This window comes from Aplidium turbinatum, chromosome 18 (genome assembly GCF_918807975.1).
Source record: "Aplidium turbinatum chromosome 18, kaAplTurb1.1, whole genome shotgun sequence".
Taxonomy (NCBI): Eukaryota; Metazoa; Chordata; class Ascidiacea; order Aplousobranchia; family Polyclinidae; genus Aplidium; species Aplidium turbinatum.
The window spans coordinates 14,512,104-14,525,947 of record NC_137489.1 but is presented as its reverse complement, the minus strand read 5'-3'; the positions used below and the strand labels follow the sequence as shown (position 1 = coordinate 14,525,947).

At 37.9% G+C, this 13,844-nt stretch overlaps 1 protein-coding gene across 1 annotated transcript in view; it reads left to right on the top strand.

Annotated features, from left to right (window-relative positions):
* The window catches only part of LOC145787318 (ubiquitin carboxyl-terminal hydrolase 32-like), a 46,323-nt gene that overhangs the window by 18,002 nt on the left and 14,477 nt on the right, over nucleotides 1-13,844 (top strand). The window contains exons 6-15 of the mRNA XM_082599040.1: nucleotides 7,147-7,278; nucleotides 7,466-7,573; nucleotides 8,012-8,208; nucleotides 8,531-8,691; nucleotides 9,727-9,817; nucleotides 10,240-10,381; nucleotides 11,071-11,204; nucleotides 11,353-11,456; nucleotides 12,211-12,316; nucleotides 12,712-12,826. Coding sequence (XP_082455166.1) covers nucleotides 7,147-7,278; nucleotides 7,466-7,573; nucleotides 8,012-8,208; nucleotides 8,531-8,691; nucleotides 9,727-9,817; nucleotides 10,240-10,381; nucleotides 11,071-11,204; nucleotides 11,353-11,456; nucleotides 12,211-12,316; nucleotides 12,712-12,826 — 1,290 coding nt within the window. The remainder of the gene's footprint in view (nucleotides 1-7,146; nucleotides 7,279-7,465; nucleotides 7,574-8,011; nucleotides 8,209-8,530; nucleotides 8,692-9,726; nucleotides 9,818-10,239; nucleotides 10,382-11,070; nucleotides 11,205-11,352; nucleotides 11,457-12,210; nucleotides 12,317-12,711; nucleotides 12,827-13,844) is intronic.

Genomic DNA, 13,844 nt, shown 5'->3' with positions numbered 1-13,844 from the left:
ATAATGTGTGTTATGATGACTATATTTTGATCATTTGAGAAAATGTGCCAAGAAATGTCAAGTACTTGAATTGTAATAATTGCAACCGTTGTTCACCTGCATTGACGTTGGACCTGGGAATGCACCACGGACTGCCCTACCCTAATAATAACAACTGCTTTGATAGTGACGTTGTGCTATTACTTATTACTAGGGCCATTTTTTTACCTAAAAAATTGAAAAATATGACTTTATTTTTTGAAATATATGATAATATATGACTTTGTTTTAAGCATCAAATTTATGCTAATCTCTAATTAATAACTCGTATGTAAGTTTTTACATGTATTTTGAACAATAACACACTCGAACAACTAACAAAACACTTCTATTTCACTTGAAAATCACTACAAAAATTCAAATGTCTAATGCATCCACTGGCGCCGACTTGCGGGGTGGCCAGCCACGCCACCCCATAACCTCTATGGCATGATGGCAGCCACCCCGTTTAGGTTACATTACTTACTGCAAATAAATGTAATTTGAACGGACGTTTAAATCTTTTTTTGATTATTGGTTTTCGCTTCAAGTCAACGTAAAGCAAGAGGTGAACCAATACAGTATTGCGAAGAAAATGATTGTTTTTGTCACAAGCATGATACTTGCGTAACATCAAGCAAGCTACGTGAAGATTACGCAACACGTGGCTACGATTTGTTTCCTTGTTGTTGGGATCGTTTTATTTGTTACTTTTCATAAGTCATTGTTACATTTGTTAGGTTTACAATGGGATTTATTAATCAATAAAATACGATCTTTCCATTGCCTCTCCCAAAAATCTTTTTTGAAAAATTTTAAACTGCTTAATATCGCTATAAATTATGACAGCTATAAAATACTCGGAAATAAAATTAGCTCCACCCCCTAAATGAATATCTATTTTCAAATTAAAAAAATGCAATTTTCGAATGCTTAGTAAAAATCAAACAAAAACATGCAGTTTGAAAGTTTATAGGTTGCCATATTGTGCTATCTGCCACCCCGTGCAAAAATAAAAGTCGGCGCCTATGTGTAGGCCTACCTACCAAACCAGCTACTTAGTAGTACGAGTCAAAGCTCTGTACTCGAAAAGTACCCTTGACTTCTCAAAACTGCATTTTTGGAGTTACGACGGTTCAGCTTATTAGCGACGTAGTGGCCTACTGCAAGTGTTTATAATGTTCAGAGACTGGATTGTGTGTTGCAAAATAATGTGTCAAGATGATGTCACAATGCAAATTAACATCAAACAGCAAGCGCTATTACTAGGCTACAGAAAGTAATAAAAATGTTGCTTCCAATGCTAAGTGAGACTCAGCGTGAGAACTCTCATTGCCTCCCTTCCACAAATTATTATCAAAGTTCAATGTCTACAGGAGCTGTTTGAACTGCATTTACAAAGTTACTCCGGCTCAATCTTTGTATTTTGAAGTAAAAATGAAGTCATATTTTATGATCCAAAACAGAAAATATAACTTTTTATGACTTTATAACTTCTTAAATAGACACCGTAGAAACGTCGTTGTTTCACTGTTATCGGTTTGACAACTTTCTGCATTACCAAAAAAATATGACTTTAATGACTTTTACTGGCCCTACTTATTTCACAGGTAGTGAACACTGGCAAGAATCAGCATTTTTAGAAATGAAGACGATGTTCGATCAAGCTCAAACTTTCAGGAATGTCGTTTTATGATTATTCGCAAGAAAGAAAGTTTGTAGCAATGAAATCGGAGAAAAAGTCCGTTTCGACCCACCCTACTTGTTATGTACCGTATTGATTGTATTGACTTGTTAAACTAGGGATTGGAATTTTGTAATAGTTGAGGATTCGAATATATTCTAAGTTTGCATACAGACGGTGACGCAGGATACATGTCAAGTTTATGTGAGCAACATTTTAATTTAATAGTCCAAAAATAAATTCAATTCGCTTTTTATGTTTCGCTAAATTTCAATTCAATTTATTTTTCTTTGTCGGAATGCAAAAGAAACGATTGATGATGATTATGTGTCTCATCTGATACAGACGTTGGCGATCATGGTCTTCCAATCTTTTCTGTCATTTGCCATTCGTATAAAATCGTTCGTTTTAACTGTTGTGTTTGTGGCCCATTGATTCAATCTGTTTAAATAAGTTAATCTTTGACGGCCACTGCTTCTTTTTCCCATCCCAAATCTCCCTGTCTGTAAATATGACCTACAAATTGCATCTGGCGCCTTCTAACTGTTCTTATTATCATATCGTTACTTATTGTCTAGCATTCACATCCGTAGGTTAGAATTGATATTACATATGCTTTCAAAAGTTTAATTTTGGTCTTTGTTGTCATGTTGCGATTCCTGAAGACTACGCTCATTTTACTGAAAGTATCCTTTGCTATAGCGATTCTCTTTTTAATTTCAGTGTCACTTTGCCATCGCAAGTTATAGTGTACCCAAGATATTTCAATTTATCAACTTGTTTCACACCATTGAGTGCAACACACCATTGAATGTATGGTTGCAATTTGGATAAGTTTTCATTTTTGATACGGTCATACATTCTGTGTTTGAATTTAACTCTTACCCATTCGTGTACTGTTATTGACAGCACAATTTAATAAGTCCTGTAGATCGTTTGCAGATTCTGCTATCAGGACTGTATCATCATTCATCAGCGTATCTCAAGCTTGTTACATTTTGTACCCCAACCTTTACTCCATTCATATGTTCGATGTCTCTCAAAATCATCTCACTGTAAGCGTTGATAAGATCTGGAGATCGGACACATCTCTCTGTTATCATTTTTAATGTAAAAATTCCTTTTGTGGTCCCTTTGTCTGGAACAAATAAAAATTGTGCTGTTGAAATTTCCGATTGTAGTTTTGGTCTCAATCGCATCAACATGATTTGGAGTAAGCTGTTTGTTACGTAATTCACAAGGCTAATTGTTCTGTGGAGTGAGCATTCTGTTGCTCCGATTTGGTTTGGTAAAGTTATGAATATGGAACGTACCATATCACTAGGGATGTAACCGGTGTCATAAATATGATTTATGATCTCAGTGGTTAGGTCTAAACTCCACTCATCTAAAGCTTCGAGATCAAAATACAAAATTCTCTACAGTAAATAAACAGAAAGCGTCGTTGGATTTAGAATTTTGTAATAGTTGAGGATTCTAATATATTCTAAGTTTGCATGCAGACGGCGACGCATGATACATGTCAATTTCATCTGAGCAAACAGTAATAGTTCAAAAATAAATTTAATTCGCTTTTTAGTTTTAAGATCTCAATGGTTAGGTCAAAACCCCACTCATCTAAAGCTTCGATAATTTCAACTGTAAAAAAAATTTAATTATTCAAACATTTTTCGCTAAATTTGTCGGAATGCAAAAGAAACGATGTTGGATTTTGTTGGATTACAGAAGGATTATCGTTGGATTTTCAAAAAATTGCCGAATAGGGAACTAACCGCTAAAGACTGTAGCCCAATAGGGAACTAGCCGAATCGGATCAGCCAAATCGGACTAGCCGAATCGGGCTGTAGCCGAAAAGGGTAATAGCCGAATCGGACTAGCCGAATCGGATCAGCCGAATCGGACTAGCCGAAACGGGCCATTCCGTGGAGGTAGAAGCAGCTAAACGTGAATCACTTGATGAAGCTTCATCTTCACCGCGTTATCTGACCTAGGGTTACAGACACTTGCAAGCGTATTTCAGATGGCCAATCAGTGTTCATAGCGTTGCTGATAGCAAAGAAGAACTGTTCAACTATTGTTTAAAACTCGATTACGTAACAATGCAAAGTCAATGTCATTCGATTGTGCGACTTCATATAATGGTTTTGAAACAAGTGCATGTTGTAGTTAGTCTTAGTGGCACACGGGTGCGGTTTGTCTCTCGACAGTCACTCTGAATGCTGTTACTTAGCGTGCCGGTTTAATCGTCCGCCAAGCCTCAATCACAACTTCCGATTAACAATAGATTTTACGTGTAGCTGTGTGCGGAATGGCCCGTTTCGGTGAGTCCGATTCGGTGAGTCCGATCCCTTAACGGGGGATTTTTTCATTTTTTTTTTTAATTATCGGGTACCGTAGCCTAATTATCATTGCCGTTTTAGGGTTAAGGTTAGAGGTTAGGAACTCACCGAATCGGACTCACCGAATAGTAGCAGACCCAGCTGTGTGATACGTATACGTTTGGGAACTTTAGATTATTGCGCACACTTCAGAAGGAGAGGCAATAACTCTGATGTCCCTTAACTTCTGTTTCTAGATGCGAATTAAAAGTTACACAAATATTCTTAGTTAGGTTAGGAAATTGCGTAATTTATAATTAAACTTTTGCCACCGTAAATGCGGCTTATTCAAATAGAAAGCTGCTAATCTGATGTAATCAATTACAGAGCCTCCAATTTGGTTGGAAAAGTACATATTTCTCTAAAATTAGAGCATTGTCAGTTTCCGATGTATAAAATATTTCCTTGAGTTAGTTTAGAAGTGTCGGACTCTAATTTCAGAGCGAGAGAGAGTTTTCGTTAATATGAGCCATGGTAACTGAAAGTGACGGAGCTCCGTGTTGTAGTTGTACTGATGGTTAATCAGTCAACTGCTTCAAGCAGACAGTTGCGTTTTAGGAGTAGAAAGATTTTATTGACATAGATTACACAAGGGAACACAATTTTTGTTGACTTTGATCTAACAATTGTTTTTGACTAACTTTTGGGCGCTGAATCCAAAAATGACATCAGTTTTTCTCTATCACGTCAAGTTTTTGAATTGACTCATAACCCACAAAAAGTACAACATTTGAGACATCTGCGTTTATTGTATAAAACGTTTTAAGAACTACAAGCAATCGAAAGTAACTCCATGGTTTTCAAATAAACATTTGTACCGCAATATTTTGTTCCTTAAAACGGATAGTGCTTCTGCAAGACAAATAAAGAGCGAGTTTTAGGGCAAAAATTTACGCTTGTAGCTTTTCCTGGCATGTTCAAGCTATGGGCAGTCTCGCTTAATACTCCAACAATAGTCAGCCAGCATATGCAAGTTCCATCTTCCCCGATGTCTTTCCTCCATCACCTTCAGATCTTGGTGGAATCTTTCTCCTTGCTCATCGCTGACCGCACCAAGGTTTTCCGGGAAATTAGCAAGATGGCTATGCAAAAAATGGATCTTGATGCTCATGTTGCAGCCGAGTTCTTTGTAGCTTTCCAATAGCTTCTGAACAATTTCGATATAATTCTCTGCCTGTGTATTCCCAATAAATCCCTTGACAAAGTTTTTAAATGATATCCACGCATTTTCTTCCAACTCTGACATTGAACCACTGAAACGTTCATCTTTGATGAGTTGCCGAATTTGTGATCCATCAAATACACCAGTCTTAGTTTTTTGTATTGACAGGCCAGGAAAAGCCAAAACGAGGGAATTGAAACAGCTGCTTTCGGTTGACAATGCTATAACGAATTGCTTCATTAGGCCGAGCTTTATATGCAGAGGTGGGAAAATAATTTTCTCTGTCAACAAGTGGCTTATGTAAAATATTGGGATCACCAGGTTTAAGGTCAGATTTCGGTCACAAAGCTACTGTCACTTCGAAAGTACGGTAAAAACGCACTTTCTTTCGATCGAAAGTATGATACCTTTGCTCTTATTCCAAGTAATTTTTTCTCATTTAGTCTGGATGCTAAGAGTTCCGAAGCTTTTTTTCCTAGTTCCAAATCTCGTGCCAAATCATTCTACTCATGTTGATAGAATACTCCACGTTCTGAATCATCTTCATCATTAGGCCTGCCATCACTAAAACATTCATCATGATCCAAATCTTCGAGCGTAGGTGTTTGAACGATAACTGGAACTGGGATTTCAACTGAATGAGGCACTGGACGTATAGCTGATGGAAGACTTGGATACTCAATTTTACGTTTGTTTTTCTTTTTATAGCCTATACCCTGAAGTTTGCACCAAGCAAAAGTAACAGTCTGTGTAACGATCTTTAGGCTCTCGCCAAACCATGAGTATTAAAAAAAACTTTTCGAAAAGAACCTTTCTGCAGGGTTCTTTTCGAAACAAGTTTCGAAAAAGAACCCTAGAGGCTTAGGGTTCTTTTGGCAAGCAAAGGGTTCTTTTTGCAATAAAGAACCTTTTTTGTTAAAAGAACCCTAAGCCTAGGGTTTTTCTCGAAAAAAGAACCCTAAACGAACCTTTTTCATTTACAGTGTAGGCTATACCGAATGCCAATTTTTCACGTCTTCCCTTGGTCTACATCCGCAAACTCTCGATACATTGCTTGCATGCCTTGTGGGGTGCCCAAGACTTATCTTGATCACCATGTTTTATTTTAAAATATGCAAAGTAGGTTTGTTTGACAAATGCACTGACGTCTTTTTTTTGGCTAGGAATAGTAAAACTGCCACAAATATAGCAAAAGGAATCCGGGCTATTTAGACACTGACGACGAAAAACAGCAGACGCATTCGCAGACAAGATAGTATTCTAACAAACAAACATGTAGTAGCCTATACATACATGGTTGAAAGTGGAAAGTAACTAACTTCAATTTTACCATTCTAATCTAGTTTCGTTGGATGCTTGCATCCTCCAACCAAAAAAGGGGGAAATATCATGGACCTAAATCGATGCCTGTGCCTTTTTTGCTTAATAATTCAGTTGACCCTCCTTGTATATAACCTACTGTATGATTAGGCCTAGCTTGTGCATTCCTATTACGTATGGAAAAGCAATAGGCTACAGTTAAACTCGTGAAAAGTTGCATATTTTGGATGTATGCTGTAGAGCAAAAACTTGACGTGATAGAAGAAAAATGGCGGCATTTTTGAAATCAGCACACCGGAATTAGCCTAAATCAAGTGCTAAATCAAAGTCAACAAAAAAATTTTTCAAAATTGTTCCCCAGTGTTATTTTTAGTGTCATTTCAGTGCAATAAAAATGTTGTTTTCCTAAACCTAAAATCCTAACCTGAAACGGAATTATTCCAACCGCAGCTCACAAGACCCATCAGCTATGCAGTAAATTTAGTTGTTATAAATATACATGTTCTTCAATCCACATAAAAAATTGATGTGTTTATATCTCTACACGCACTCTTGCAATATCTAATTTTCATTTTTTTTTTCAGTGGATGAATCAGATATAACGGAGCTCGAGAAAAGATATTGGCATATAAAATATCAGTCAAAAACTGGAAAGTTCGACATGGCAACCCTGAAAGCGTTTGTATGTCCTCCTCTCCCTGAATCCTTGCTTCAAGGTGAGAGGCCATGCAAGGAAATAATTTCCATTACCGAAAACAGCATTGTGTAATATAAACAAGTTTTCTGAAACTCAACTGAGTGGTTATGTACTGAGTAGGCTACACAAGTAAAGCTGTTTTTAGTGAAATCTAAAGTATTCATCTTGTCTAAGCGTCAAGTATATCAACCTATTTAAATCTCCAGGTTTATTTAATGCCTTCGATGAGAACCAGGATGGCCATATAGATTTCAAGGAAATATCATGCGGAGTTTCAGCCTGCTGTCGAGGGCCCATGGCAGAAAGGCAGAAATGTAAGTCATCTTGCACTGATTCAGCAACTAAGTGAATTTTCACGTGATATTATAACATTGCAAAATCTTACCTTTCTATAATGTATGTGAAATAACCGCGGCAGCATAGAGGATAGTAACAGGTAATGTGGGTTCCGATCTAAGCTTGTTATACAAGCTGCTTGTAGAGCACTTCGCTGTTCAGTTGAACCTGGTACCTGAAGTAGTTGCTGGCAGCATTATTTGCATGATGATAAAAGTTACAAACTGTCAACTTTAATGAACGTCATTGGTTCAAGCTTTTTTCGCATTGTATTCATGTCTTCTTTAAAGGTTGTGTTTCAACGATGAGTCATTCTACTAAGTAAATTCTTTCCAACTGGTCAGATGTTACAAGTAGACATTCATTTGCTCATGCAAAGGATAGTCCTTCATTCCATCTAATGCTTGTCGTTTCAGTTTGCTACAAAATGTTTGACGCCGACCAGGATAACAGGTTGAACAACACGGAGCTCCGTTCCATGGCTCTTGGTCTGCTTGAAGTTCAAAAGGCAAACTGCTCCAGAGAAGTTCAGATGATAGAGCAAAATGAAGAGACCACAGAAAGTATCGTGAACAGCATCGTCTCACACGTATTAAAACACTCCATTGATGGGGTGAGTCCTTGTTCAAATGCTCCAGTTTTGTAAGATCCGGTTCGTGTTTTTAACTCTGCTTCTAGAGAAAGATCCTGTTGAGGATTAGCTTGTCCCACAAGGCTAAACTTCTTTACACGTGTGAGAAACATACGATGCTGCAAAGCTACATGGTGTTTATGAAACTGTAACTGCTATTTTGTTTGATGATTGTATGCTTACTCCGAAGTTTACTTTGATCTTCAACAGCCTATTGTCCATTAGGTTTGTTTTGTATTTCAGAGTCTTGTTAGATCTATAGTTTATTACCAAATTAAAAAAGGTAAAATTTGTTCCATTAAAGAACGATTGCATCACTCTGGAGGAGTATCAGTTGTGGAGTTTGGAAGATCCTCTTCCGACTATTCTTCTTAACATGGTGTTTGAGATCTGTCACATTGTTCTTGGGCTTCGTCCGTCTTCCCTCATCGAGGAAGGAGCCATCATCCGTGGGTGGATGCACAGGTGAGGACTGGAAGGATGAGAATAAACGTCTACCATTAGCTGAAACGAACACATTCAGGATGAAGATGTAGATGTAATAGATTGTTTAGAAAAAAAGGAATGGGGTTAAAAAGTAGTGTAAAACAGGGTGATTGCTGAATGCTGATCGCTTCATTATTATTCAATTTTGAAATTAAAAAAAAGCTTCTTGTAGTACCTCTACAGCCAATATTAAAACCTCACCCAAAATAGCATTTGTGTTTGTGGAAAATTGCTTGAACAGGATGGGCTTTCGAGCGGATTATTTGTCATGATAATGTCAGCACTGGTCAAGTGTTGTGTCTCTTTGCAGGCACCAATTAATGGGAGTTGATTACAAGATACGGAAACGCGTTTTCTTATTTTTAGCAATGGCTTTGGTTTTAGTGGTTCAAGAAAACTGCAACGCTTTAATTCTTCTCATGGTTTAGGTGCAATTAATCGCTCAGAAAGTACTATTTACTATCTTTTTTTTATTCCATTAAAATACTTTTGCTGTGCAGTGGATATTGCAGTAATGTTAAATCTTGTGCCTTGTTTGCATGGCAGCTTTGCTTTACAATACAGCTTAGCTCTCTTTGCATCGTAGACTGGAAGCTTTCACATTTTAGCATTCAACAAAGCTTGAAAATTACCTTGTTAACTGCGGATAATCTTTTAATCTGAACTTGTAATCTATCCTTTCCTTTTGTTTCGCCATGATTACTTGTCAATGGAGGGATTACTTGATCGATGTATTTAATACTTCAACGTTTTATAATTAATTATTTTCTCTCGGTTTAAACCCAATTTCTTAAATAGATGAAACGTAAGTTTTTCAAAGATTTATAATAATCAATATTTCTTATAACTTTTATTTTTACAGTACTTATAAAGCCGGACTCTGGACATTAGGCAACTTTTTCTAGATCATAGTGTTACTGTTATCTGAGCAACTCAGACGAATAGTGATGGAAAACTAACGCGAGGTTTATATATGAAATCTAGGTTCAACCTGTATGTAATTCTGCGTCACAGGGCGAGCAACTGCGACTATAAAGTAAACGATACTTGGTACGTCATATCTGGAAAATGGTGGAACGCCTGGAAGCAACACACAAGTTACGATGTGAGAGCAATTCTAATTCTACACCTTTCAGTTTTGTTGTCTACTGATGTTGTGTCCTAACACTCTGCTGCTTAATATTTCAATTTTCAACTAGATCTCCTTTCAGCTCCAAGTTTGTTGGTGAGGTTATCGAACAGGACACATATTTTTTTAAATTGTTCTGTTTGATTCTTTAAAGGCTAACCTAAAACGCAGTTATTAAAATTACACGTTTTTGTGATTAGAGACTCCTTTTTTTTGAGATTTGAAAAATTATCGGAATTAAGCTTTGTCTCAATCGATTAAAACACAACGGATTTTAGAATTTTTCTGAAACTTGTTCAGTGTTTACAAAGGAGTCTGCATCAAAATTTTTGAGAAAATTTGGATAAATCTTTTTACTTTTCAATGTTTTGTGATTGAAACTGTGTCGATCACAACAGCCCACCTTGTCGCCGACGATGACCGCGCGTTGGGAACATTTTGGGGAGGAAACTGACCGAGACAACACAAGGTCCTTGTCATCCGATACCATCGGCTCTGCCCACGAAGCCACTGAGGTCATGCCACATACGAGTGAGAAAGGTTTGTATGTTATGAAACCATTTCACTAGCGTTGAATTTTTATTTTATTAGTTAATTACAGTAGAATCCTCTTAATAAATCCAACTCGATCAGAAGCGATTTTGGATTTAATAAGCGGTTGATGCTATGTTTTAAAATATTAAAAATTTTGTCTAAAAGCAAATTGGATTTAAAAAACGGGTCGATTTATAATCCGTCGGTTTATTAATCGGATTCTACAAAACCTTAACTATAATATTAACAAACGTCCGGCCATTTGCATTTAACAACAAAAATATTTATTTTTCCAAACAACTTCATTCAACCGCTTTAGCTTTCTGCTTATTTTCAACACGAGCAACATTTCGGCTGAGAGAGAATACATTTTTTTTGCGTTTAACGTTGATGTAAATTTGGTTTGACATATTTTTGCCACAATTAACTTTCTCGCTCTGAACTACAGTAAGTCTTTCATCGTGCCCTGACAAATAGCCCTCACATGCTTTTCAACTACTTGAGTAAACAAAAACAACGAATGACCTTGTTATGGACGTGTTGATGTGACGAGACCGAGAATCGAACACGCGGCCATTTGATTAAGAACTGTGCGGAATACTGATTTACCTTATTTCCTTCCTATGATGTGTGCTTTAATCACCTACATAATTATTGCCATCCCTAATCAGTAACCAATCCATTGCACTTTTCAGGCTCATCCTCCAAGTCTGTGAAGATCCGAAACAAACTACCAGGAGGCGCACAGCGGTTGCCTGGCAACATCGCCACCTCCTCTTCCCCTGGCCCAATAAATAACTCTGAGATTCTTGTGGAAGAAAGCACCAAAGTTAGTTGTCGTTTCTCGTTTTCGAAACTTTAACGTGAGGTGTTACAATTTACACATTCTCAGATCAGAATTAGCAAAGACAGCTTACATATTCCATACAAACATAAAAGTAATGAAGTTACAAACACGATCGTTTCTCACTGGTCAGATCTTGACGTTGACCGACGAAGGGGGCAAGTTGAAGCAGACTCTTCGAGAAGGCGTGGACTTCGACATCCTCCCCGAACCCGTATGGAAAGCCCTACATCTGTGGTATGTCCTTGTTTAGAACGTGAACAAAACTTGTCCTTAGATTTTGGTCCTTTACTCAGGGTCTGTTGTGGTAATGTATCGCACAAGTGACGTGTGTGAAGTTTTAACATTTACAAAAAGCTGTTGATGACGTGGGTTCACTCCAAACTGTTCTGCACGTCCGAATTGCGCCAAACTTCTTTTTAATTCAGGGGTTCCCAACCTGGGGGCCATGGCCCCCTAGTGGGCTATGAGCCTTTTTCAAAGGGGCCATAGAAAAATTTGAAAATTAATAATTTTTTTAATTTATCGTCTCCAAGTCCACTCCAACAGTATATAAAAAAAGAAATAAATTAAAATTTAATAAAAATACTAGTACATTTTCCCAACTCTTCATGAAATAAACAAGTTTTTTTAATTAAAATGACGTTTCTTAATTGCTCCAAAAGATTGAAAAAATAGGGGGGGCATTATTTTTTGAAATTTTCAAAGGGGGCCACGGTGTAAAAACGGTCGGGAACCCCTGATTTAATTGAACTGCTTCCTGCGTTCAATCTTACCTCTCATTACTTGGCTTGCACTTGGGATGTTGACAAGTTTTACCAAAGCAACCGGAAAAGTTAGTTTATCGCGAGAAAGTATCATGGAGTTCATTTAAAGTAAGCGTGGGCACCAGCACCAAGGGTAAGCTAGTCCGCAGCACAATTTTCGGTGTAGAGCATTCTCTTGCAGCTTGTTTTTTCGCTTTATTCAAACTGATGGTTTTGCATTGCAGGTATGGTGGCACCCCTGAGTTGCCACGCATTGTGCCCGCCCCTGATCCTGGTGAAAAACCATGGCTTGAACTGCACAGGTTGCATGTGGTGCTGTTGCGGCATCAGGTACTATTCATTTGTTGTTGCGCTGTGGAGAGCAAATCTTCATCTTTCGAGTTTCCGTTTATCGCCTTTCGCCAGTGTCGTCTTAGTTTTTGCAAAAAAAAGATTTTTGGTTGTGCAGCACATGGAAGCTGATGTTGTTTGTGTGTTATGAGAATATGTTTATATACTACTTTTTTTCATATTTATGCCAAACTTTGTTCAGTAAATTTCCCTAATTAAGTTTTTTCTCTTCATAAAAGGAAAGTATCCTTTCTGAAATGGTAAATGGTATGAATTCAGTAAATTTATCTACCAGGCTATTGTGTTTTAAAAACGTTGGTTAGACGTGCATTGCCAAAACGACCTACAATTTTCATCTCTCAACATCATCGATAAGCGCTTTATTTGCGTTCCAGATGCCATCCTCTATACAGCAACTGTCTCAAGTCGCCTTCCCTGGCAGTGGTACCATGTCCGGAATTGGCAACACTACTCTCGGGGTGCTCAAGCAATCGATCAACTATGTTGCCGGTAATGGAATATTATATTTTTCACAAGCTTGGTGAATATCTATGGCAACTATATAACAGCGACGAATTATCTCACCATTTTAAACTTATTTTCTTTTTCATGTCGAATTTAGGGTGATGGGCGGCTGACAATTAAAATTTTAGATTATGTAGGTGGGAATGCAAGGGAGTTCATTTTCGCACCCTCTTTTAAACAACCAATATCTTTCTCGAATACAAATTTAACTTTGCAATGCATAACTGTTTGTAACTACAGATTACAGATTCAGATGATGAACCAATACAACCATTCACCGGAGAAGCAAGACCCTTGCAAACACCAATAACCACTGAGGAAGTGTCTGCAGCAATTTCTTCCTTGAAAAACCGTCGTGCGGCTGGCCCTGATAACGTCAACAACGAACTCTTCAAATTCTCCAAAGACATAACCTCCGGTTTAATATCACAGACTATTAATGAATCTCTCAAACAACACAAACCAGTAGACACCATCGGCGAAGGCATACTAAGTGCTATACCAAAACCCAAGAAACCAAAAGGACCACCAGCTAATCTTCGACCCATTGTGCTCCTCAATAGCATCAGAAAAATCCACTCCATCATCATTTTGCATCGGATTAGAGACAAAATTGACAGCTTCACTGGACCCTTCCAAAGCGGTTTCAAACGTGGCAGAAGCTGTGCTGACATTGTCTGGGCACAACGTATGCTCGTTTCAGTGGTGATGGCTAGAAAATGGGACTTCCACAAAATGGGAATAGATATGTCCAAAGCCTTTGACACCATCAAACGCAAAAAAATTCTTCAAATTTTAGACCAAGCTGGCTGTGATGAAGATGAACTGCGACTAACCCGCACCCTGCTAGCTGGCACGAAACTGTATGTGCGCATTAACAACGAAATGTCCGCAAACTTTGAGACATCCATCGGTTCCCCTCAAGGAGACAGCCTCTCCCCAATACTCTTCACCTGCTACCTATCTGCAGCATTGAGCTCAGTGCGAGAGCAGTCCTCCAGAC